Consider the following 26,839-nt stretch of genomic DNA (forward strand, 5'->3'; position numbering starts at 1 on the left):
TCTTTAACACGAAAGTGTTTTATGCCGGGGTCCACCAAGACTTCACTGACGTATTTCCGTCACGGAAATACGTCAGTGAACATAATACAAAGAAAGAAACCAGAAGAAAAAGTTCCACAAACATGCAAAATTTGGAAATCGAACCCACGACCTCTCTGTCCGCGACGATAGATCGCCGAGCGTTTAACCCATTGCGCCACAAACGCATTTGCAGAGAGCTACACAGACGCGCCTTATATATCTAACACTCCTCCGTGTACACGCGCTCTTGCTCGGGGCGGTGCCGCCGCCTACGAGCAGAAAAGAGAAGTACTGCATTATGACACTAACGCGCACCGACAGTGAACGCTTCGGTGGTCTCAGCACTACGACGCCTCGATGCCAGCATTCGAAGGGACGCTGGCATCGATGATGATGATGATGATGATTTATTGGCATCCCCTTTGAAACGGGGTGGCGACGAATAGTCACCTAGCCTGCTTGATTTAATCAGGTATACTACACATGTTCTTTATCTCGCATTTTTGTATACCTTTTTCAAAAATTTAGCTTGTACCGCTGCCTATGATTTTAAGAGATCAGGTCGTATCCATCTTTTCCCTGCTTTTTTTCCACCAGTACTCTAATCGTCTCTTGCTGATCTCTACGGCTGATCTGTTTATGTTTCCTTCCACTTTAAACCCAAGCGCTTCTGGGAGTTGCACGTTACCTACGGTTCTCGCTGGGTGGATCCCGTCGCATTCCATTAGGATGTGCTGAGTGGTCTCTGGATCTTTACTGCAGCATACACATGTCTCATCTAGTTCCGAATATTTGTTCCGATATGTTTTCGTCCTTAGGCAACCGGCTCGAGCCTCAAATAGCAAGGCACTGCCCTTTGTGTTATCGTACAGATTTTCCCTTCTAATTTCTTTCTTCTCATTCTTGTAAATCTCCATTGTCCTTTTCGTTTCCATTCTTTGCATCCAATTCACGGTCTCTATTTCTCTCACTTTCTTTCTGATGACCCCTGGTTGTCTATTTACAGTTTCGATTACCCTGTACTTGGTTGCCAACTTCCTTGACCTCTTCCTCCATTCTGTGTCCACGCTTTTCATGTAGAGATACTTGTGCACTTTAGCCGCCCATTCATTTTCATCCATGTTCCTGAGCCTTTCTTCAAAACTAATTTTGCTTTGTGCTTCTCTGCCTTCAAAAGAGGCCCAACCCATGTCACCATGCACTGCCTCATTTGTCGTATTACCGTGTGCTCCAAAAGCCAATCGGCCTACTGATCTTAGGTTAACTTCTAAACCCGCCAATATATCCGATTTTAAGCATATAATGGCATTTGCGAATGTTAGCGCTGGCACCATTACTCCTTTCCAGATTCCACGCACCACCTCATACTTATTGTGGCCCCACAGTGCTCTGTGTTTCATTAATGCTGCATTCCGCTTCCCCTTTATTTTCAGATTATCTTGGTGGTTGCTTGAGTAATTCTTTCCTTCGTTTATGTGTACGCCGAGGTACTTATATTGCTTCACTATGGGTATTACTTGCTGTTGAATTGACACCACGAAATTACTCGTGTGTTCATTAAAGATCATAATCCCTGATTTCTCTGTGCTAAACTTAAGGCCTAGATTTGTCGCTGCGTTCCCACAGATATTCGCAAGTATCTGTAAATCTTTTTTATTGTCCGCTAGTAGCACAATGTCGTCTGCGTACATCAATCCAGGGATCTTCTGTTGCACCATTTGTCCATTACGCATGTAGGATAAATCAAAACCTAATTCGCTGTTTTCCAGTCGTCTTTCTATGCCCTTGACGTAAAGCGTGAACAACAATGGTGACAGAGGGCATCCTTGCTTCAATCCTTGGTGAATTCCCACCATTTCATTTCCTTTTCGACCTTCCCATGCCACTTGTACTTGGTTGTCTCGATATATCTCCCTCAGCAGCTCCACGAAATCGTCATCTATGCCTTCGTATTGAAGAATATCCCACAACAATTCCCTGTCTACGTTGTCATAACCTCCTTTAATATCTAGAAATGCTACCCATAAAGGTCTTTTCTGAGCTACTGAAATCTCTATGCACTGAGTTAGTACAAACATATTGTCTTCTAAGCGTCTGCCTGGCCTGAACCCATTCTGTAGTTCCCCCAATACACCGTTTTCCTCCACCCACTTCGACAGTTCTACTTTTATGGCTTGCATTGCCATTCTATATATCACCGACGTTACTGTAACTGGCCTGTACGAGCTCGTCTTATCCTTATCTCCTTTGCCTTTGTAGATGAGATTCATCTTGCTTTCACGCCAGCCAACGGGAATATTCTTTGTTCTAATCACTTGCTCTATGGCATTAGTCAGCAGTGCCTTGCTTTTTGGACCGAGGTTTTTGATTAGCTGTATTGGGATTTCATCGGGTCCTGCTGCCGTGTTGTTAGGGACATTTTCTGCTGCCTTTTTCCAATAGAAGCTTTCTATGCTGAATTTTGATCTCTCAAGCCTCTCTGTTGTTGCTGGATCTGTTGTCTGAACTACACTTTTTCTCGTACCGAAGTTATGCCTGATAACGTCTGTGATGTACCGCAGCGCATCATCGCCTTCATAGATGTTACCGTCTTCATCCCTTATAGCCGTTTGCGAGTTTCTAGTTGGAGCTCCGAGGGCTTTTATATGGTTCCAGAATCTTTTTGGGGCGCCTTTGTCTCTTTTGTGAATGTTATGCACCCAACGTTCACTTGCGCATTTAATTTTCTCTTGCACGAGCTCACTCGCAACCCTTTTCTTTTCTCTGTATGTATTCCATCTAAGGAGCACCTCTTCTTCTTGTAACCCCAACTTTTTGGCTTCTCGATGAACCCTAGATGCCTCTTTACGCTCTTCTATAGCTTGTTTAATTTCCTTGTTCCACCACTTACGTGGTTTCCTCTTTCCAATCCAACAGTTGTATTGCCGTGTCCGCCTTATTTCATGCTGCATAACCTCCACCAGTTCCTTATATTCCCAGACTGCTGTAGGAAAAGCCTCAATTTTCTTCTCTATGTTGTTTGCGATCTCTGTTATTTGCTCGTCATTCATTTTTAAAAACTCTGAGGCTATTGGTTCATGTTCTGCGCTGGTATCTCTCCCAAACTTTAATGCTAAACGTCTATGATCGCTTCCCAGGCTATTTTTTCCATGTTCGTCTATTATCATTTCTTCCAGTTGTTCGTAGACCATTTCTGAGACTAAGGCGTAGTCGATACATGACTGCCTGTTTCCGCATTGCCACGTTACCTGTCCATGACACTTATTTTCCCTGTTAACTACTATAAGGTTCTGTTCATCACACAAATCCAGCACTAGAGAGCCGTTGTAATCAGTATATCCGTCTAAATCGTCCATGTGCGCGTTCATATCTCCCACTAATATCACCTGGCCCGAGTTACTGAACTCATTAATATCGCTTCTAATGCAATCGACCAATTCCTTATTTTTTTCCCTGCTATCACTACCTGTCCATAGGTAAGCTACTCCCAGCCACGTCTTTTTACCTTGCCATGTACCACTAATCCATAAATGCTCTTTACATGTCTCGTTTACCCTTCGCCACTTCAGACCTCGCCTAATTAGTACGCCTACGCCTCCGCCTTTCCTTGACCCGGTCATTCTGTTGCATCAAGAAGCACTACCAACGCCACCTAGGTGGCGTTCACCGTACTCAGCACAGCGGAGCGTGGCCTCCGCAATTAGCTCTGAAAATGTTTCTGAAGTTGATCGCGGAGGCTGCAATTACGACGCGCTGTACGCGCTGATTTGACTCGGTGACGATTCAGTTACGTGCTTTGTCTTGCGCGTTGTATTAGTGTGTCAGTTACGTGCTTCGTCTTTCGCGTTGTGCTAGCGTGTGCAGCGTAGTGCAGCTTCCATATGCACGACGGTTGCTCATGGTCATCGACGTTGGTAGTCGTGATGGAGGAGACGTGCCACCAGGCGTCAGCGTGGGTGCATCAACGCCTAAGGGCGCTTTAGCCACAAAACACCAATAGACATTATATATCAATGTGCAATAAACATTACACTACTTCTGTGAAGACACGTTTCACTTTCGTGTTCTATACCGATTCCTATATAAGAGGGATCAACCACATGTTTTTTTGTATTCTCCCCGTTTCTCTTCTTTGATACTGTTTCAATTATCGAAATTCCTAAAATAGTCATATTGAAGCTAATGTGTAAAGGAAGAGGGATAGACAAGACGGGAACATCAGTTATATCTATGATGTCTCAAATAACAGGACAGTTTGAAATCATGTCCTACCAGCTAACGAAATTATCTTCCCTGTTTTGTCCGGCTGTCAGCATTCTTTTCGATAAGGTCGCCTTCTCTTTTACGAATGTCTCTTCGTTTAAATTTTGCACTTTTTGCACAGTGTATAGCAACTTTCCCTATTTTTCGGCATTGCGAAGCGTTTATTCCAAGTTATAAAACATTTCAAGTGAACTTGTACTGGTTGGTATTCAAATGACCATTGTAGAAACAACTAGAAATCACAATTACGGTGAATAGCTAGCAAGTTGTCGACATTAGCAGCATGATATTTAGTGCTAAACTGCCCCGGATGACAGCTTCGGGAACGATTAGTTTAGGCCTCTTCTTTGTTGATGTTCTTATTTGCGATTTCGCAGCATTATTTACCAAAGGCAGTGTGTTGCAGCACGCAGAGGATACGGAGTTTCTGGCACACCACTGGGACAGCCATATGCAAATTAAGTACTTACTGAGCATTGAGTGAGTGAGTGATTTTAACATCCCAAGCAACACAAGAGATTATCTAGGGGTTCTTTAACATGTACCAAAAGCATGACTAAGACCGTTTTTCTATTCCGCCCCCATGGAAATGCTGCCACCTTGGCCTGTAACCGAACCTGTGACCTTCTGCTCGGGAGCACACGCCATAGCCACTGAACCACCGCGGTGGGTGCTTACTGAACATTATGCGTAAAAATAAAGCTATCTCTATTTTTCTCTCTTTCTAATGAACTATTCGGCAGTTGCCAGGAACATTAAAGAAGTTTGAGTTAAGCATAACAAAGAAGTATTTTATATAGCGATGATTAAAACCTGACGCAAAGCGTCAAATGCCGACATTTCTAGGACGTCGTAGGCAGCAGCCTGCGAAGAAAAACAAAAGAAAAACAGTAATTTCCATAAAATGGGCTTGAATTACCTATTTCACGCGAGAACGTTTTCGTCAGAAAAAAATCTAAGAAAAGCGAATTTTTATATTAGATCACATTTCCGCTATTTCTCGATTTCCACAGCGTCACTTCAACGCGGTGGTCGCCAAGAGAATGAACACAAAAATTTGTTGATTCTGACATCTTTCAGAAGCTACTGTGACCGACGTCACTGTTTTGTACCATGTCCAGAGCTGTTAGGCATGTCGTTCTGTCCCTCTTTCGCACGTTAAATTCCTGAAGTATTACGGTGTCTACTTTGACACCAACATGTGTCTCAGCTAACTAGTGTAGGTATTAGAGAATTTTGGTGCATTCTTGTCGTTCTTTAATGCCAAAAAGTATACAGTGGGTGAGTAATCTTTTGGGTATTCGATTTTCAGACCTGTACAACATTAGACGGAACATTGCCGTGACACTGCCATCTATCTCATACAACCACTGCAGACGGTGACAGAAATTCCGCGCTGTGTGAAGAGTGCTGGTCAAACTGCACACTTGAATTTCTGATAAATTCAGCCTGAATGCGTAAATTCTGTTGCCGACTCCTCGTTTAGGAAAAGAAACCTGTTCATGAAACAGCCTGCTTTAAATGGCGCAGTCTCATATAAAGTCAGAAAGCCACACCTGAACTATTGAAGTACGAATGTTCGGCGGCGGCGACATTACGCCGAAAGACCGGCAGCAGGCGACACGTAAATCACTATAGGAAGCTTGCAGCTAGTATGTTTGCGCCAGTAGTCATCACCGCAAATTTGCCCCAGGTTGCGTGCGCGTGCTAGACTGGCGCCACACATTCCCAGTGTTTTTCCATAAATATGGTGAACAATGAAAAAAAGTCCTATAGCAAGATAGTATGGTCGAATAAACAAACATCCGATGAGGGCCTATGCAAAAACATGTTTCCACCGGTTACAACGATGCCCTGATATTATATAATAACCATGTAAGATTTGTGATTCGCTCAGAATTTTTTTGTGGCCTTCAGAACTCTCAAATCTGCCGAGTATGCGCGTACGTTGCTACGTCATTAATATTGCGTTGCAGGTTTGCCATGGCTATAGATAGAGATTGAAAGATAGGCCTTCCTCATAAACCTTCATTTGCGGTAGGAGCACTAGTCGTAACTTCTAAGTAGATTCTGTTGTGGCAAATGCTTGTAGTCACACGTTTTAACGTGTCGAAAGTGTCCACCTCAAAGCAACACAGGGAGCAAAAACACTTATCAGATGAATCGTCTATGAAATCTTGCCATGTATAGGATGAGTAAGCTAAAATTATGCAGCCAGAAATTCTGCCACCGTAAAACGACAGCGCGCTGGCTTCCAAAGCCACTTAAAATCAATGGAAGCAAGAAATTTCTATAGAGAATTATCGTGATAGAATGAGACTAAACGCTGAGCGATGTTCGATCACCCGCAATAGGGGCGTCTTTCCGTTCTTCCGGAACAGCGTATATTCTACGGTTTCGCCTAAGTTACAACATCGGCGTCAACTATGCATCTGGCAATTAGTTGGTTATTTAGATTTAGCGATAGTCTCCTGAAACATGGACAATAACAAGTGACTAAAAAAATGAAATGCGCTTTAGCACACCGTGAAATACATGGCATATTCTGTTCTGTGTGCTGGCCAAAACGTCGACTGAGACGAAGCAAGGCGTCCAGCTCGGCTTTCGAAGCCAGCCTTTGCTGAATCTCAGAGAATGGAGCAGTCCGATAAAGTAGATAACAACTGACAAGAGTTGATAAGGGTGGATAAGGGTCGGATTGAGTCCGATAAGGTTTATAATGACCGATAAGGGTTTGTACTGGTCGGTTAAAATTTGATAAGATTGATAATTACACAGGGCGGCATGGAGATGAGCAAGTGGCACAATGCTTACGCATACTTAGAAAACTAGTTTCTGCATAATATGTTTAATGACAGATTATTTGCATGTTTTCGAGGTTCTTTGCAATCTGGAAAACCGATATGTGGCCTTGTTTTCTTTTGTATCACACAAATGTTTGTTCATGCTCTGGAACACGATCATCTCAGACATGTATTACAGCATGCCATCACTTGAAGCACTGGCATAGTTTTGTTGCCTCTGTATGGATGGGCATATATGTAAAGTGTTGCTTGCCTTCGCTCCGTTTTGTAATCATCCAGTACTTCCACAAATCTTCATATCCCATGTTTGCAGTGCAGTCCCAGTTTGGTTACACTCTCAGATTTTACCATTTCCGAAGTATTAAATTCAACATTGAGGCTCCAGCTACAAGTACAATAGCTAGCTGGGCGAGTCGGTACAACTGCATCTTTACTTACAGCGTGAATGAACCAACAGGGACAAAGAACAAAGACGTAACTCGAGCGCTGACTCACGACTGAAAGTTTATTTCTTATTTATATGGTGCTTGTAAGAAGTACACTTTCAGTCGGGAGTGAGCCCTCGTGTTACGTCTTTATTTCTCCCTGTTGGTTATTTCGCGCTGTCAGCTTATAACAAAGAAACCACAAGAAAAATGAACTATACTTTATGACTGTGTCTGTAATAATTTAAAGATCAGGGTGTTAACAACTTCGTGTATTCTTAATACTGGAAAAGGGAAATGAAAGAGAAAGAGAAGAGAAATTTGACGCCGGTGGGAGGCCGAACCCACAGCCTTCGCATGAAGCGTGCAATTCTCTACTAATTCAGCCTCGTCGGTGGCTTCCCCTCAGTTCACTTTCTTGTGTATTTCCAGTGCATGTAGTCATAACGTTTTTGTGTTGTATTGATTCCACGCTGTCTTTTTTTTCGACATTTGTTCTGTTCCTCGTGGTGAAGTTAATGCGCAAATATGGGTATCGCATATACCGTGTGTCCCAGCTAACGTTAGGCAAGCTGTTCCAAAATATATTTAAAAAGCACAGTGCAAGACATTATTGTCAGACCTACGGTGCTCGCTCGTCAGAGGCCTCGCGACCTAACCCTGTAGGTCTAAAAATCGTATCTTGCACTGCGTTTTCTTTCACCATTTTTGTTTTCTTTGAACAGCTTGGCTATAGCGTTCACTGGACACCCAATATAGGGTGTCCTAGCTAACTTTAGCAAAGGTGTAAAAATATTTGGGTGCTCTGCACGAGGACATGACTAAAGAATCTTGTAGGCCACTCTATGCAGCGAAAAAGACAATTTCATCATTCTCTTTATTTACATAATTAATCAAGATAAATTAACTCCACAAGTCGTAAATTTGGAGAAAAACGTCCAATGAGCAAATTCTTGATCACTCTAGGAGAGGTCAGATTGAGCAGTTTTCAACTTCATACCAATTACAGCGTTAATTTTCTGCGCGTAATAAATCAAGGCCGTGAAATATGCAAATTCCCACGGTATTTCGTGCTTTGGCGTCGCAGTCGCACTCTTATTTATCGGGCCGCGAATTAATGAAGAGCGCGGTTATTATGACTGTTTGTTATTATTATTATTATTATTATTATTATTATTATTATTATTATTATTATTACATTGCAGATAAAAACGAGGTATAAGAAGGAGATTCGCAAGAAAACAACGAGGGCATATTGCAAAGAAATTGCAGCAGAGCAAATTCAGAGACGCGGGTCGCGCTGAGCACTATAGTGAAAAAGAATATCATTCTATACCACAGAACTGTTTAGAAGAAAGAATTTTTGCAGATCTCTGCACGTTCTATACGACATTCACGTCAAGGAAGTGTCACTGCAAGAAAATTGCCTCTATCTTGAAGTCCTTTGCATGGAAAACTCGGCAATAGCCTTTTTCTTACACGTTCCGGACATGCGCTATTGAAGATTACACCCGAGGTAGTTAGACAAAGCTAGAAACTGCTATTCACATACATAACTAGGCTTTTTTATAGTCTGATAATACCAAAGGTAAGGTCAGTTACGACTGACTAGGGTGACAAGCCTTTTGCATAGGCACAATTAACTTCGTAGTAGCTGGTATCATGTACATAGCAGGCAGGCAGGCAGGCAGTGAACTTTATTTTAGATCCTGAGGAGCGACTCCGAGAACCCCTTACGGGGGAGGAGCCACCGCGGGTCGCTCCCACGTTGGGACAGGCAGGTCGTGCCTGACCACCGCGTCGTGGGCCCTCTGGACAGCCCGTAGCTGAGCGGTGAGGTCGGAGCTCTTGAGCGCCTCCACCCACTCTTCTTCCGTGGTGAGATTATCGTGGTCCCGTAACGAGGGACACCGCCAGAGCATGTGTTCTAAAGTCAGAAGGGATCGCCGCAATCCGGACAATCGGGCTCGAACGAGTTCGCGTACCTACTGACTCTGGCTAGACTGGGATAGGACCCGGTCTGCAGCATGCGAAGGGTGGAAGACTGAGGCCTGGAGAGCTTGGTGTGGGGCGGGGGATAGACCCTCCTGCCGAGCTGATAGCGCTTTGAAATCTCGTTAAACGTGTGGAGCGAGTCCTTGTGGAACCCCGCGTCCGCGCCCTCGAGCGGCGTTTCCCCGGCGCGGTGGGTGAGTTCGCGCGCGCGGGCGTGGGCCAGCTCGTTGGCGTTGGGAACGACGGACGGTGGCGACCAGAGGCCCCAAGTGGGCCGGAAACCAAGTGATGACGTGGGGGGGGGAGACGCTCCTGCCGCAAAGCAGGAGCGTCTACAGCAGGAGCGTATGTACATAGCAAAGCGAATCAAATACGACAATCGGCCAGCATGGCGGCCGGCGCGTTTTCCACCGCCGGTGAGCGCTAGGTGTTTGCTGGTGGACGAAATCCAATCACATTGCATCACAAAGGCTCTCGCTTTCATCGTATGCAACAATGCGTCAGCTCGATGAGCCCAGCGTCCACCGGTGGCGCAAAAAGCTCCGGCAGCCTATGGGAGCCGTGTGAGCCCATTATGGCGCTTGAATCGCTGAGCACTGTACAAATACGCGCTTGTATACGATACACATCTTTAATTATACGATCGCCGAGTCGCGCCTGAGTAATGATATTGGACATACGTCATCGCAATATGTATCATGCTCGTTGCGCATACAATGAGGCAAATACACCACGCATATTCCACAGTTATGCATTTGGGTAACAAGCGTACAACTGCAAACTCGGGAACTCCGATGAAATGGTCCTACGTTGTAACACTAACACCTTAAAGTTGCCATACCACAGAATAACATACAGCAGGTTGAACAGTGTGTTTGCTTACTGAGTATGCACATGGACTATATCGCTCTCTCCCGCTAATAAATGCTTAGCAACGTATAAAGAAACCAAAAAAAAAAACAGTTACTATCTTTTCACTAACTTTTTAAGAGTGCAGCATGCGCAGTCAAATTACTAATACCTCGGTGATCATATACACAGCCATGCTATACAAAGAGTATATTATTTCCGAGGAGGTTTGCCTAAGTGCAGTTCATAGAACTATAATCGACTGTAGTGCCGAAAACATTTACACGACTTTGCAACAATTTTTTAAACATGGTATGTATATCATACTGGACGCAAGACAATACTGTCGTGAAAGCATGAGCCAAATATTATTCACTTGCACGCATCAGTGAACCTACAATAGGCTTCTAATGATCACTCAATCACTCACAACTGCAGCGTTTTAAAATTCCAGCCATCCTTCAAACCAAGTGACAACGCGGTTCTACAACTACAGGCAGAATTTCAGATTGCGTCTCGAGGAGTCATTACTTTGCCAGAAGCAAGAAAGTTGGCAGCAGTATTAGCATTCTTCTGCGTATTAGTTTAGTCTATAAAATTTAAAACAAAGAACATTTAATTGAAAAGTGCGAGAGATAAATTCAGTTTTTCCCTTCCGATCTTTATGGACTCTCTCCTGCTAAATTTTTTCCGCCTCTGCCGTGACGCAAGATTATGTCAACGCTATAAGATATAGTGAACACCTCAATTAAATTGCATTTGTGCGCGCTGGTGCACATTGATTCCTGCGAATTTGATGAAAGAATCTAGAATCATCTGCACTCAAGCTTAGGTGTTATCGTTGGTTCTTCTATGTTTCTCATTTTAAGGCATGCACTACGAATGCTGCATTTGTCATGTTAGCATACTACTACATTCTTTCTGCAAAGGGAAGACATTATTGCCTCGATCGGTTATGTAAGGCGGCGTCTAAACGTCGGCCGCAGCATCTAAGGAAGTAATCCCTCCACTGACAGCGTCGTCTGTTACGGCACTGCTATAAGCTCAGAAAAATTCAGCGCCGGCTCTACGGGCCAATTCACAGAGAGTAATACGTTGGATCAACACTGTACGCAATCGCACGAGAGCCGTGTTGTTGGCGGCCCTGTCACACTGGATGACAAACAAATGTCGGGAAACATTTCGTCGATGACTTGTCGGCCAGAAGTTGGACAATAAAAAGCCATACTGAAATACATGTTGAGAACATGATGACTATACATACTACAGTTGACGCGGATTCCACTCACTTTGCTGTAGTTTCACTCTTGTCTCCAAGGCTCTTTACGCTCGCAAAGCACGAATGGCGCAAGAGGCTTCCTTTTCCTCTTGCCTCCATCATGGGGAAAAAAAGGGGGGGGGGGAAGCAATACAAAATCATTGTGTCAAATATAGAAACACCTGAACAAACAAAAATAACGAAATAAAGAAAAAGAACAGATTGAGTTCTGTAAAACGTAAATACCGTGGTATACATGAAGTTTAACGACACATTCAGAGTGTTATTCGTAATTAAATCAGGCACAACGAGAGAAATTTTACACAATTCCAAATGCGCATGAATAACAGAAACACAAAAGAAAAGAAAAACACTGACATGAATCCCGAAAATAGGAAGTACAGTATTATAATACAAATGTTCAGTGACACATTCAAATGTGCACGAGTAAAAACAACAGCAAAAAACAAAGAAACATTGTACAAATAAATAAATAAATAAATAAAAACAGCTGTTATTTTTAAGTGATGCTTCCGAAGTTGTCTTTGAAAGATAGCCGCTTCAGTGCAAGTGACAATATTTTCTTGTAACGCGTTCCACTCGTTTGCGGATTGCACTAAAGGTTAACATTGATAAATTGGTGTGCGAGCAAATATAGGTTGCACTTCATGTTCATGATCCCGCCTGGACGAAATGTGAAGTACTGGTTTAATCGATCGGTTTCCACCACGCTGGGGGATTTAACAGAAAGGACAACAAGAACAGAACCGAAAGAAAGTGAGAGGGAGGATGGCCTCCGCGGTAGCTTAATTGGTAAAACACCGAACGTCTATTGCGGATCATGCGGGCTAGGATAGTTATAATTTCGTCTTATTTCATTTGCCTCTACTTTATTGTTTCTGGATTTAAGGTAAACGTAACACATAACTTCCGCTATGCCTTCAGTGACTTCATTCTCTATTGCTTCAGGTGGTTATGACTAAGAAAAACAATTGGCCGCATATCTGCTTGCTTCGCTGCAAATGACGTCGAAAGGACGATAGTCTTTCTGCCGTAACACCCTCACTTCTCCCCCGTCCCACCCCTCACGCTCTTCCCCTCCCATCTCACTCCTCCCATGATGGATGCAATGGAGGTTTTGCTGAAATTAGTTAAAATTTCCCGCGTTCGCCCTGCTCTCGCGCCATCTGTTGGGACCTTTATTACTGTTGGCTTAAAGCCGGCTACAGAGCCGTGTCTTCAATACGCTTGTTTTTAACGCGTAGCGTCACGTCGACGTCATTTCTAAAGCGTAGATTTTTTTTTTCATTTGCAGCGTTTCATTTTTTATTTCTTTCTGTCTCTCTCTATCTGTGTTTTTCTCTCTCTCTTTCTCTAAATGTCTCTCTCTCTCGCTCTCATTTCTCTTTCTCTCGCCCATAGCAAGTTCTGTTACGATCGTTGGTGCAACGCAATCATATGGTTCCCATAAATGCATGTTCTACAATCGTGGGTGTATAGCCTAGTGGTTATGACGCTCGCCTTCGGACCGTGGGTACCCGGGCTCGAATTCCGCGTTGCCAAGAAAGTTTATTTTATTTATTTAATTACTACTCTCGATCTCTGTCTGTCTCTCTTTCTCTCTCTGCACCTCTTCTCCTCATGCTTGGGTTTGGCCGGGCGGTTGAGTCGAGTGACAGACAAAGTTTTTCGCGTTTAGGTAGCCCATGAAAGACTATCGTCTTTAAAAATCGACCCTCTCGGTTCCCTTATTCTCGCTCATGAACAGAACTCGAACAACACAAACGAACTGAATCGCAACACTAGCGCCGACGTGATATAGCTCTGTAAGAATATTTTTCTTCAGATATTTCTTCGAGCATTAAGCGAGAACCCTATCTCTTACAGTTGTAAGTTCCCGCGTAAAGATCTTCGAGGCACAAGAAATACAGTGTCCTTAAACTGCGCACTTCTGCTAGTCCTCAGTTACGCTTACAGCACCGACGGACCGCTTGTTAATATCGTCGGGTGTGTGCCTATAGCGTACCTTGTTTGGCGGTTGCGCAGTTACGACCAGCGTCGCACCTGCTCACGAGGCGTCGCCGCTCGGTCTGTTGAGCTCCGGCAGATCAGGAACAATGCCGACCAGTGCTCACGTCGTAGACCATGACTTCAGTAGCCTTAGCCAGCGGGGTTGCGAACACAGCCAGATTCGCACCTGCTGACGTGTCCAATGCTCTCGGGTAGCATAGGACCAGCGCCGGTACTGGTGCAGGAGAGCCTCGCCGAGCCTGGACTTCGGACGGGACGTCTGAGATTGCCACGGCACTGAAACGGACGCCAGTGTGGAATTAGTTCGGTTTGGTTTCCCTTTAGTGGTGGCGCATGCCCACAGTATTTCTTGGCCAAGAGTCGAATCGAAATTATCATGATGATGATGATTCCTCGTTTAATGGCACTGTGGGGGATAGGCCACGAACCTGGTATAAGTTTGCTAAAAAACACGAAAAAAAACGTAATAGAAGATGTGAAATAAACCAATAAAAATTAAATAAATTAGTGTATAACAAGGTAGTCAGCCTTGCATAAACAGGTACAGTAACAATAACTTAATATTAAGAATACCTAAAGTAAAGCAAATGGTCTAGGTTAAAATTATGTAAATTATATTTTGAATAATAATAATAATATATTAATAATAATTTGATTGTGGACTTGTCTTTTTGCTATTGGAATTTTATAATTTATCGAAGGGAGAAACGAATAACTAATGAAAAATGGGAAATAATAATAAGGTAATCGTGCTGTCTCGCGGAGATAATTATAAATGCTTCAACAAACGTTCCGGTGGCTGTATCATAATACCGATGCTGCAGGTGAGAGTACAACAACACTGCATAAAGGCAGCCCTATATAGATAACAAAGCGGAATAGGCAAACATCGTTTTCGTGGCATTTAATACCGCCGGCACGATAGAAAAAAGTGATACATGGATTCCGGCTTATTGCAAAGGTAGCATAATAGTGATACCGCCTGACCACATCTGTGCAAGTAAAACGTTCACGCAGAAACTCCTCTGGGAGTTATCAAAGCATGCGTAAGTATTTGCTACTCCTCGCCTGCTTTTCGTCGTCGTATGCTGCGGTGTTTGGTATAATGGCGAGAAACACCGCGAAAGTCCTATAGAGAAACGGAGAAACGCGGTTGCAACGCCGTGATGTTCAATAGACCAGCATAAGACGACGGCGTCATGCTACCCGTAGCGTCGCTGTCGGGCAGCCTGAGCTTCTTTATTCTTCTATTGTTGCTGTAGCTCTTGGTCGCCATCAACAGTATCTATTTACTCTTGTTGCTGTTGCTCCCGCACGTCCCAGGTGCCTCCTTTGGTTCTTTCTGTAGTAGCCTATACTGCCGCTGACGCTCTGCATGTTGGCTACGGCTGCGAAACACGACAGACATGTGGTTTTGCGGCGCGTTGCGGGAATGGTTGGATAACGCATGTGACGTACATACCCGACTTTGAATCAAGAAGTGGCCGGTTCGAAACTGATTGTCGCTAATTTACGCTTTTAACCATTTGGTTTCGTTGATTTATTTTATTAATACAACAGTTTCTTTATGCGGTGAAAGCGTCACGCGACAGCGATAGTTGTCCTCACTGTGTCGACATAGAAATGCTGGCGCATTTAAAATTGAGTGATGGGATACGTCAACGAAGCCGTGTAAATTATACTTCGAATCGTCGAGTAGGACACCATTGTCGGTGCCAAGAATAAATTAGATGCCTAAAGTTCATAGATTTTGCTAATATAAAACGGTTTTCGACACCAAGGTAATCTTCTCCTTCTTTGATGATCAAGATGATGATGACTACGACGAAGATGACGTTGACCTAAAAGAATAGCACAAATTCTCTGAGATATAGGCCAAGAATCCCGTGCTAGCAGGAAAACAAGTTAAATAAAAATATAAAAAACCACCATAGGTGAATAAAGGAATGTGTAATAGAAGTTTAGTCGGCCTCCAAGAACACTGTCTGGGAATCCTAGCTACCTTTCTTCTTCTCTAGTAACAGATAATTGCACGTTCTACAGCACTAAATCCATAGAAATTCGCGCCGGAAGGGACATGGCTGTGGAGCCTGTCAACGCAATTGTGAAACAACGCATTGTAATGACGTTAGTCACGAACGAAGGCCTAAAACCGACTGAAGTTCACTCTAGACTTCAAGCTAAGCATGGTGAGGAGAGCGCAAGCCGCAGTGCAATATTTGAGTGTAGTAAACTGTTTGGAGACCACCTGACGTCAGTGGAAGAGTATACCGGAGAGGCAGCTCGTCGGTAGTGTAACTCACGCGGACAATGTTAGGGGGATTAATGCAGCGTTTTCAATCAAAGCTTTCTTTTCGAACCCTGGCGGACTTTTGTTACCGTGGCTCCTGGGTGCTACTGCTGTCTTGTGGAATAGCTCATACTTAAAAAAATATTGAATTACGTGGACCATGGGGGGAGTGAACCTCTTTCCCCCCAGCACAGCAAATTGATGCTCTAGCCATTAGGGTATAATGACACGTACACTTCTATCGGGCCAACGCCAACTACCTCTTTGAGATAACCGCAGCGTGTATATATTACATTGCGTAACACGGGTGCCCGAGAGCACATGCGCGCGCGCGATTTTACTTTAGAACAAAGACGCGGGAATGAAATGGGCACATTCATAGCATTTGATTAACCGCTTCACTGAAAGCTTCGATTCGCATAGATTCCAAGATGTGCGTTGGAACTGCCTGATTTCTTTAATACAGCTTTCGTCCCCATGTGTTGAGACCATCAACAATGAGCACTATACCGTGAAGTTCTGCTACGTATAAACACTGCACTCAAGAAGGAACTGTAGGTGCTGAGTACCGCGAGCGTTCTTTTCATCTAAAACATAGCGCGCCAGAATACAGCGCACCGCGCAATGTGCTCTTACCGGGCTCCCAATGGGTTGGAGCTACTGCATCCGCCATACGGTCATGACCTTCCTCCAACTGGCGATCACTTGTTCGGTCCGCTGAAAGAGTTCCAGGGAGGCCAACACTTAAGCAGGGACGATGAGGTTAAGCAGGCTGCGACGAAAGCCGATAAATTTCTATGCTGCTGGCATTCAGTGTGCATGTGAAAAACTTTAAGTGGGTCAGTTTGAAGGGAGATTACCTCCAGAAATGAGACCACTTCTTCACATTTAAAAATGTTTCGTAATCCTGAAAAGTAGAAGTCCGGGTTTGAATTAAGGACCCTTCCTATGTTGTGCATGAAATGATTGCAATTTCATGACTGTGTGCTTAAAGTGATTGCGAACACATTTTCTGTATATAACCCACGCATTCTTTTTTTTTTTGGGGGGGGGGGGGGTAGTACAACAATATACTCCCGCGAGCTTCAAATTTGTGCGCCATATTTTATTCATTATGGGCTGATACCTATATTGGGTTATTATGAACGCTACAGTACTTACCTGCGGTATAGTGCTGCCTTCGGTATAGTGCTTAAGTGCTTCGCCCACGACGCTCATCCACCTGCCATGTCATTTTGACCAGCTATAGCTGTTTTTTTCCCTAATATCTGCATTTGTACCTTTCTTGCTGCATAATTGCTTACATATGTCTCCTATCAATTCGGTAATTATTACTTTGGAACCTCGTAATGTATTAAATACATATGCACTCGTTCTGGTATACAATATAACCAATAAATAAACTGACGTCATGACGTGATGCCACTTTTTGTTTGTCGGCACTCATGGTGTCGTCTCTGCTCACGTAGTTTTGACGTTGTGGCAAAGATAATCGATTACTTAAAGAGTGACCTCAATACATGCACACATTGGTGCCTTGTCAACTGTAGCTACCTGGGGTGCTATGCAGGATGCCGCCGAGTTTGAAGAAACTCGGGATCTTCACGAGCTCTGGCGACGCCCGAAGATGAAAGAACTAATGGTAACAAGACAAAGTTTGTCCACCAGCGCGCCTCCAGTTTCATTGGTTTATCTAGATTCACTCTGGGTGGCTATCAACCCTTGGGCGTTGCCATATGGGCGGTCGACAAACTGGGGCTCACGTGATCATACGGTCGGTGCATGGTCGTGCCTTCTTTCACTTGTTTGTCGTTCCACCGAGGCACAAGCAAGTTATTATATAAATGCATTTGGTACAATAATATTAGTCACATTAATGTGGGTTATAAGCATTTTAAAGTTTACAAGATGTACACTGAATGTGTATTAGACAAATTTGTGGTATAATACGTTTCGCGTTATACCATGAGGGGACGCTCATCCTCCTCTTTTTTTCTCTGGATTGGATTGGCGCAGCTCGCTACGTACTTGCGCTAGCTTTTCCGAGCACCTCTTCGTGTGCGCTTGGTTTTCTCACTGGGGTTTCAAAAGATCGCTCGTTGCTCTTTCCTATGGATTGGATTGGTGCGGCTCGCTACGTGCTTGCGCTCCCATTTCCGAGCACAAATTGGTGTGCGCCTGGTTTTCACACTGGGCTTTTAACCGATCGCTCGTCGCTCGCGCTAAAGTAAGGCTGCGAGACGAAGTGAGCGTCGGCTAGCGCAGAAGTGGTTTGCCGCGCGCTTACCGTGTAAGCGCTCAGGTACGCCGGAAAGCACTCATACAAGAGTCAGAAAACTACGCTTTATTTCCTTTTACTTTGCGATGCACCTTCATACTGGCAAGCGTCGAGTGATGGCTTCTAACAACTGCAGGAAAGACTCTTTATACTGGGTAGCCTGAGCGATCCGTGGTTTCTAACAAACGCAAGAGAGGGTCTTTGCAGCGCACGTGGCCGTTGAGTGCCACCACATCCATCCCAAGTGGGACTCCAGTATCAGTGCAGTTACCCTGTACCCATCGCTGACGAGGTGGCGCTTCACTTTTTGACAATAACTTTCTTTTTTTTGCGTGTGAACGCCCGTGATGGAGTCCGCAATGTTCACGCTGTGGTTGACTATCTACCTATGCAGATTCAGGCATAGCCCCGTTAGCATCCACTAAATTTGTGATATATTTGTATGCGGCCAATTCGTAAGTATGAATAATGGTCCCCGGTTGAATATTGGCCGCAATAATGGCGCCTAGCATCGCCGCCTTTTGTCGGTCGACCTTGAAAGTTGCAGCAACCCTCTGGTCACGCAGGACATGCCGAAGACCCATGGGCCACCATCTTTAACACCGCCGTAATTTTGGCGGCTCAGCGGAAAGTTGTCGCCCGACATTAGGTGGCCTCGATTGTACTTTTGCTCACCGCGAAGAAGGCACTCGTCAATTTGCGCTATCTCCCCGGGGACACCGAGTGGAGGTTGCGCCAGCTGCTCGTCTCTCGCGAACTTACGGGGGTAGTTCCTCTAGGCGGCGATGGCGTGTTCCGATAGAGGAAACAAGTCGCCGGTCATCTCCTTCAACAGCCATATGTCTAGGCTTTGGCTCAGGCAGTACGTGAGCCAAATCGTTTGCCGCGGTGGAGAGGTGGTCGTTCGGACGGCCGAGGCGGTCCGTGTTGGCGAAGTAACTTCCTTTGCCTCTCTGCCCGTGCAGTGCAGCGGTAGCGTGTAACTGCGAAAACTGATTTCGGCAGCTGTGGTACCGGAAGGCAGCCCGGCGTCCATTCTGAGCCTTCCAATATAATGTGACCACTTCGCCTGCGCAGGTTGGTTGGTCCGGGTTGAATCCCAGGTGCTCGCAGGTGCCCCAATACTCCGATGACGACGCCGGGCTTGGCCTGGGGCTGGGGCGCGGTGGACGAGCAGTGCTTGAAACAGGAGAGAGCTGAAGTGATCGCACGAGCGTTTCATCCGCAGCCTAGTCACACCACTCTGCGCTCGGGAAACACAGTTTGCCCGCCACGCTGTCTCCGCAGACGAGAGCCTTCGCCTAACTCGTCACACGGCCAACGCACTGACGTTTTGGAAAGGCAAAAATGACGCGAAACTCTACGTCGGTCATGTAGGTGAACGGGTCCAGACGGTCATATTGACGCTTACTGCCGCTGGATGCGATGACACAGGCTGCTGCTGCCGCCGCAATGTTCACGAGTTCAACTCGAGGGGGGTTTCGCGATGTACGAGTTTGGCACGAGTTCGCCTGTCAATCAAAACCATAGGTCACGCCCCGCATGAGGCATGTATCTCTTGTGCGCGCCCACCACGGTTGGGCCACGCCCAACTTATTTTTCGGCAACAGCGACGTGGTGCGGAACTGAGAGGCATTAACAATCTTGACCGGCGAAATAAAACACGCAGAACGCACTGTCATCGGTGATGTACTGAGCACCACTATAAAAAAAAGCGTCGACTTTCGCGGGCTTATGCATATATCTTCTTGGGCTATGATGGCACCACAACACGGTTCATTGCCTGCATTGTGGTGATGTAGTACACGGCAAATAATTATCGGCAGGTCACTGTAGCTGCTTGCAAGGCGTCGATGCGCCGCGGTGAACGACGATCCTGAGCAGTGCGTAGTGTTTTCCAACGACAATGTATCGCAGCTGTCATTTGAGATGGCTACTCTGTCATCAGTGATGTATCGGACCCGCAGTGTCGCAAACACGGTCAGCGGTCAGCGCCAACGCACCAGTGCAATGACATTTCTTCATAACAAGCACGGCACACTAAACTATTGCAACACCTTCCTGTGTTCGAAGTCTAATTTCCTAACTGCACACAAGAGCCCTCACGTGCCAAAATGCGATAACTGTGCTGTCGTTACGATATTCATCTGCCATCGCTGTTAGTTCAGCAGCAGAGGCAATCGGCAAGCACATTGGAGTGAACAACACACTCAAATTCTGCGTACATGCACACGGAGGGACCTTTACTGGGCAAACGGGGACAAGCGATGAATTGTGTCGCTGGATAGCACGCTCTTCTTCGCAATGCATCGCGGAGACTTCGCACACGCCGATAAACTGGTGCATTTTCATTGTGCTGCGTCACTACGGAGCCTACAATACCGCACAGCAATTTTGCAGCGACAGTCATTGCCCCCGTCTCTATGGTTAGAGTGTCGTTTCAGTTGGTAAACCGGCGGCCTTAATAGCCGCCTCAGTGAAAGCACCTGCGGTGGACAGACATGCCGCAGCGCTGCGTTGCCATTCCCCTAATAGGCAGGTAATAGACAGATCATTGTCATGACTGACTTTATGCGTCATTAACGCATCGACTTTATCGAGAATAGCACTGCAGTGCCCCTGGCGACTGCTCCCCGTATGAACTCCCTCGTGCGGGCGACAATCTAGAATCTATCCGCTGGTAAGCTTTCGCCTCACTGTCGCCACTCGAGGCAAAAAAGTGCAAAATTTAATAATTCACTCGATGTCCTTTTGTCATCACAAATTCATAGCAGTCAAAAAGAAAAACCGATACTTTAAGAAATAAAATGTTTGTTATTTTATTTGCTGTATTTCAATGTATTCGATTGAGGGAAAGTGTAGGCGCACGAATGCACCGCATGTGCCCTGTTCGCATTCGGACGGAGGATAGAAAGATAATGCTCGAAAGAGGAGGCACGCCCTTGACGCGCCCGAGAAAGGCGTGGCAAGCGGCTCACGGCAAGTGTACAGATAGACAGCGGGACAGTGACGGTATTGCTAAATTGCGATAATACGCTGATAAGAATACGCGGCGCTGGCGAGTTTTGTTGTGCAGTCTTCTGTGCTTGAAGCGCGGAAGAAATGTGCCGCGCAGGGTGCGCTCATGTCGTCATACGCGGCTTTATCTCGACATTTCTTTTTGCCTGCTGTTATTGCACGTTCCTTGCTATCTCCGTTCACTGACTGCCATCGAGAAAACTCGAGTAAAACTCGTGCGAACGAGAAACTCGGCGCATCCTGCATAGCACCCCTGGACACATTGATATGGCATTGCATTTTTCAGTTTTTCTGTTGAGCAAATTATCGCAGCTCTGGGTCGTCTTACCTGCGGTATAGTGCTACCTTCGGTATAGTGCTTAGGTGCTTGGCCCACAACGCTCATCCACCTGCCATGTCATGTGAAAAGCACGTGGGGCAGCCACGTTGGCTAAGTGCCTGGTGTGGTATTATGATATGGAAACCCATTTTTAATTCCAGTGCAATTCTGAGCGAAAGTTGCGCCTTGAAGGCCGTTTCGATATTCACAATGCTGAATGTGCCCCGAATACCAAAATAATGCTAAACTTAGAATAAGCGATATAGCGAACATTTCCTTGTTTATTGGTACGTGCACCTGAAGGCGGACTGTTTAGCCTAATGAAACGTGGTTAGTGCACCAAATCAAGAAAGATTGTCACCGCTTCGGGACATGGGTTACTGCGCCGAGTAGTCCCGCAGAATTTGACAGCGCCTTCAATTTAATTATTGGAACCGAAACTGAATCAGCATAGCATCCACGTCCGGCAGTTGCACATTTTCCCAAACACGGATGAGAAAAGCAGGAAAATATTGAAGCAGGAAAGTATGTTGTTTATGTTTTCTGTTCGCCAGAATGAGGGATTGTATTCAGGAGCATCCTTACTTGTGCTCTCTTTGACTCCGCGGTTTTGCCTTCAAAGCCACAGAAAGTTGTCCCCGAGCATAGTAGCGAACTTACGTATAAGAAAGAAGTACAGAAGAAAAAAAATGAAAGGATTAAAGCAGCCGTGCGTGAGACCGGTACCACTGGTTGTAAAGTTTAGTTTCAGCGTTACTCATGTGTGCCGGGTTTTTCTGTCCCAGGTACGGGATGGAGCCTTCGTTCCAGTCGTGCACGATTGACTGGCGACACAATGACGCCAGCTACAAGTCGTTCACGGTGGTCTACTTTGTGCTGGGATTCCTGGTGCCAGCCTGTATTGTCGTTGTCTGCTACCGCACTTCGTCGGCGCACATCCGGGTCCCCAAGCCGACCGTGGTGCGCCCTAACGATATGAACGACGACTTCTGGGCTAACCAAGATTCAGTCACCATGGTGGGTCCTCTTCTCGCGAATTTCTTGTTAACAGTGCGAGGTATCCTCCCACTTTGCTGCTCTTAAGGAGGAAACGTTCGATAACGTGAAAATTGTGTCTGTTATCGTGATGTAGAGGAGTACCCGATAGAGCCCTTAGTCATGTTACGCACGAAGCGTCCCAGGAAGTGACTGTACATCATGTCGAGTGATATTGGCACATTATCAACCTAGGGAGCCGGGTTCACTGCTTTTGGTGTAAAAAGTGAGATTTTAAAGCTATCTGCAGTAATTAGTTAAAGCGCAGCTCGTTTTCTGTAGGGTTTCTATCAATGCCACTGCGTCAACGCTGCGGTGATTTCACGCATGTTGAGCTGTCGCTGACCTTAAAAGAGCCCTGAAACAGTTTTTATCGAAGTGGAGAAAGACACTTGAAGTGAAAATAGGCTATTTCAGAATCACTTTGCCGCAAAAAGTATTTCAATGCGTTCAGCAGAAGCGGAGTTATCGGCAATCTAACACGGCCTCCGTTGTGCTCCCCTACCTCCTTCAATGCCTTGCACTGCGAAGGCTACGGCGGAGTGGGGCGGGACCACAACGCTCCGCCTCCACAACGTCAGCGTGGGGCGCAGTTCAAATTTAATTTTGGGCTTCCGATTTTCGTGTCTACGAAGAGCTAAACGTAAGGCAAACGCGGTTTTCCTCAGCGAGCCGCAGTGCGCTAAGCCAGTGGACTTGTGGCGGCACGTCGCGGCGGCCGTGGTGTAGCCGGCCGAAGCGACCAATAGCAGCCCTGTATTGGAGTGTGCTTTATTACGAAATAAAGCATACGGAAAAGAGCGAGGATCACGGGGTCTTTTGAAACGAGAGCGTTTGAGAGAAAGGTGACTTCGCGCTCCGTTTGCGAGCACCATGGACCCCGTACGACAGCAGAACTTGTCTGAGATTTTCACAGCAGCGTATGCTACCCGCGGACTTTGTTATTTCACCAAGCCCGAGGGGTGGTTCAGGGCCCCTTTAATAGTGTCACGAAATTGTCAAAAAGCACCTTTAATTCTAGGCGTTAGGTACGGCTTGCATGTGAGTCTGCGACACCAGGTGGCGTTATTCAGCCTCCATAGCGGTCAATGAATTTTGCGGTCATTGACATCAACCAAGTGCACCGAGCAGGCCACGAAGGCGCTTTTGTGGTTGACGGGATACATTTTAGTCAAAGTGTAGCAACACCGGTCGCACGTCAATTCGCGGCACGAGCTGTAGCTTTTTTAGGCGGGCCCCAGGCAATCAGGAAGCAGGATTGAGTATTGAACATAGCGAAACACCAGTAAAGGGCAGAATTGGCGACCAGGAGTCAGGAAAAGACGCAGAAAGGATAAGAATAGAGAAGGTAAAATTTGCTACAATAACATGCAGGGTGGTCGCAAGCAGGAAAAATGGCTGGAAATTCAAACGCAACTGAATGATGAAGCGATTAGCGTGTACGCCTTGACCGAAACGCATCTACGAGATTTGGAGCAGCCGCCTGTTATTGACAACTTTGTATGGGAAGGGTGCAACAGAATGACCGGGTCAAGGAAAGGCGGAGGCGTAGGCGTACTAATTAGGCGAGGTCTGAAGTGGCGAAGGGTAAACGAGACATGTAAAGAGCGTTTATGTATTAGTGGTACATGGCAAGGTAAAAAGACGTGGCTGGGAGTAGCTTACCTATGGACAGGTAGTGATAGCACAGAAAAAAATAAGGAATTGGTCGATTGCATTAGAAGCGATATTAATGAGTTCAGTAACTCGGGCCAGGTGATATTAGTGGGAGATATGAACGCGCACATGGACGATTTAGACGGATATACTGATTACAACGGCTCTCTAGTGCTGGATTTGTGTGATGAACATAACCTTATAGTAGTTAACAGGGAGAATAAGTGTCATGGACAGGTAACGTGGCAATGCGGAAACAGGCAGTCATGTATCGACTACGCCTTAGTCTCAGAAATGGTCTACGAACAACTAGACCAAATGATAATAGACGAAAATGGAAAAAATAGCCTGGGAAGCGATCATATACGTTTAGCATTAAAGTTTGGGCGAGATACCAGCGCAGAACATGAACCAATAGCCTCAGAGTTTTTAAAAATGACTGACGAGCAAATAAGAGAGATCGCAAACAACATAGAGAAGAAAATTGAGGCTTTTCCTACAGCAGTCTTGGAATATAAGGAACTGGTGGACGTTATGCAGCATGAAATAAGGCGGACACGGCAAAACAATTGTTGGATTGGAAAGAGGAAACCACGTAAGTGGTGGAGCAAGGAAATTAAACAAGCTATAGAAGAGCGTAAAGAGGCATCTAGGGTTCATCGAGAAGCCAAAAAGTTGGGATTACAAGAAGAAGAGGTGCTCCTTAGATGGAATACATACCGAGAAAAGAATAGGGTTTCGAGTGAGCTCGTGCAAGAGAAAATTAAATGCGCAAGTGAGCGTTGGGTGCATAATTAACATTCACAAAAAAGACAAAGGCGCCCCAAAAAGATTCTGGAACCATATAAAAGCACTCGGAGCTCCAACTAGAAACTCGCAAACGGCTATAAGGGATGAAGACGGTAACATCTATGAAGGCGATGATACGCTGCGGTACATCACAGACGTTATCAGGAATAATTTCGGCACGAGAAAAAGCGTAGTTCAGGCAACAGATCCAGCAACAATAGAGAGGCCTGAGAGATCAAAATTTAGCATAGAAAGCTTTTATTGGAAAAAGGCAGCAGAAAATGTCCCTAACAACACGGCAGCAGGACCCGATGAAATCCCAATACAGCTAATCAAAAACCTCGGTCCAAAAAGCAAGGCACTACTGACTAATGCCATAGAGCAAGTGATTAGAACAAAGAATATTCCCGTTGGATGGCGTGAAAGCAAGATGAATCTCATCTACAAAGGCAAAGGAGATAAGGATAAGACGAGCTCGTACAGGCCAGTTACAGTAACGCCGGTGATATATAGAATGGTAATGCAAGCCATAAAATTAGAACTGTCGAAGTGGGTGGAGAAAAACGATGTATTGGGGGAACTACAGAATGGGTTCAGGCCAGGCAGACGCTTAGAAGACAATATGTTTGTACTAACTCAGTGCATAGAGATTTCAGTGGCTCAGAAAAGACCTTTATGGATAGCATTTCTAGATATTAAAGGAGCTTATGACAACGTAGACAGGGAATTGTTGTGGGATATTCTTCAATACGAAGGCATAGATGACGATTTCGTGGAGCTGCTGAGGGAGATATATCGAGACAACCAAGTACAAGTGGCATGGGAAGGCCGAAAAGGAAATGGAATGGTGGGAATTCACCAAGGTTTGAAGCAAGGATGCCCTTTGTCACCATTGTTGTTCACGCTTTACGTCAAGGCCATAGAAAGACGACTGGAAAACAGCGAATTAGGTTTTGATTTATCCTACATGAGTAATGGACAAATGGTGCAACAGAATGTCCCTGGACTGATGTACCCAGACGACATTGTGCTACTAGCGGACAATAAAAAAGATTTACAGATACTTGCGAATATCTGTGGGAACGCAGTGACAAATCTAGGCCTTAAGTTTAGCACAGAGAAATCAGGGATTATGATCTTTAATGAACACACGAGTAACTTCGTGGTGTCAATTCAACAGCAAGTAATACCCATAGTGAAGCAATATAAGTACCTCGGCGTACACATAAATGAAGGAAAGAATTACTCAAGCAACCACCAAGATAATCTGAAAATAAAGGGGAAGCGGAATGCAGCAATAATGAAACACAGAACACTGTGGGGCCACAATAAGTATGAGGTGGTGCGTGGAATCTGGAAAGGAGTAACGGTGCCCGCGCTAACATTCGCAAATGCCATTATATGCTTAAGATCGGATATATTGGCGGGTTTGGAAGTTAACCTAAGATCAGTAGGCCGATTGGCTTTTGGAGCACACGGTAATACGACAAATGAGGCAGTGCATGGTGACATGGGTTGGGCCTCTTTTGAAGGCAGAGAAGCACAAAGCAAAATTAGTTTTGAAGAAAGGCTCAGGAACATGGATGAAAATGAATGGGCGGCTAAAGTGCACAAGTATCTCTACATGAAAAGCGTGGACACAGAATGGAGGAAGAGGTCAAGGAAGTTGGCAACCAAGTACAGGATAATCGAAACTGTAAATAGACAACCAGGGGTCATCAGAAAGAAAGTGAGAGAAATAGAGACCGTGAATTGGATGCAAAGAATGGAAACGAAAAGGACAATGGAGATTTACAAGAATGAGAAGA

The 26,839-nt window shown here is 45.3% G+C and overlaps 1 protein-coding gene across 1 annotated transcript in view; it reads left to right on the top strand.

The window, feature by feature from the left end:
* The window catches only part of LOC119437299 (visual pigment-like receptor peropsin), a 442,111-nt gene that overhangs the window by 385,190 nt on the left and 30,082 nt on the right, over positions 1–26,839 (top strand). The window contains exon 5 of the mRNA XM_037704357.1: positions 22,337–22,568. Within this exon, the coding sequence (XP_037560285.1) occupies positions 22,337–22,568 (232 nt within the window). The remainder of the gene's footprint in view (positions 1–22,336; positions 22,569–26,839) is intronic.

Source organism: Dermacentor silvarum, chromosome 1 (genome assembly GCF_013339745.2).
Source record: "Dermacentor silvarum isolate Dsil-2018 chromosome 1, BIME_Dsil_1.4, whole genome shotgun sequence".
NCBI classification, from domain to species: Eukaryota; Metazoa; Arthropoda; class Arachnida; order Ixodida; family Ixodidae; genus Dermacentor; species Dermacentor silvarum.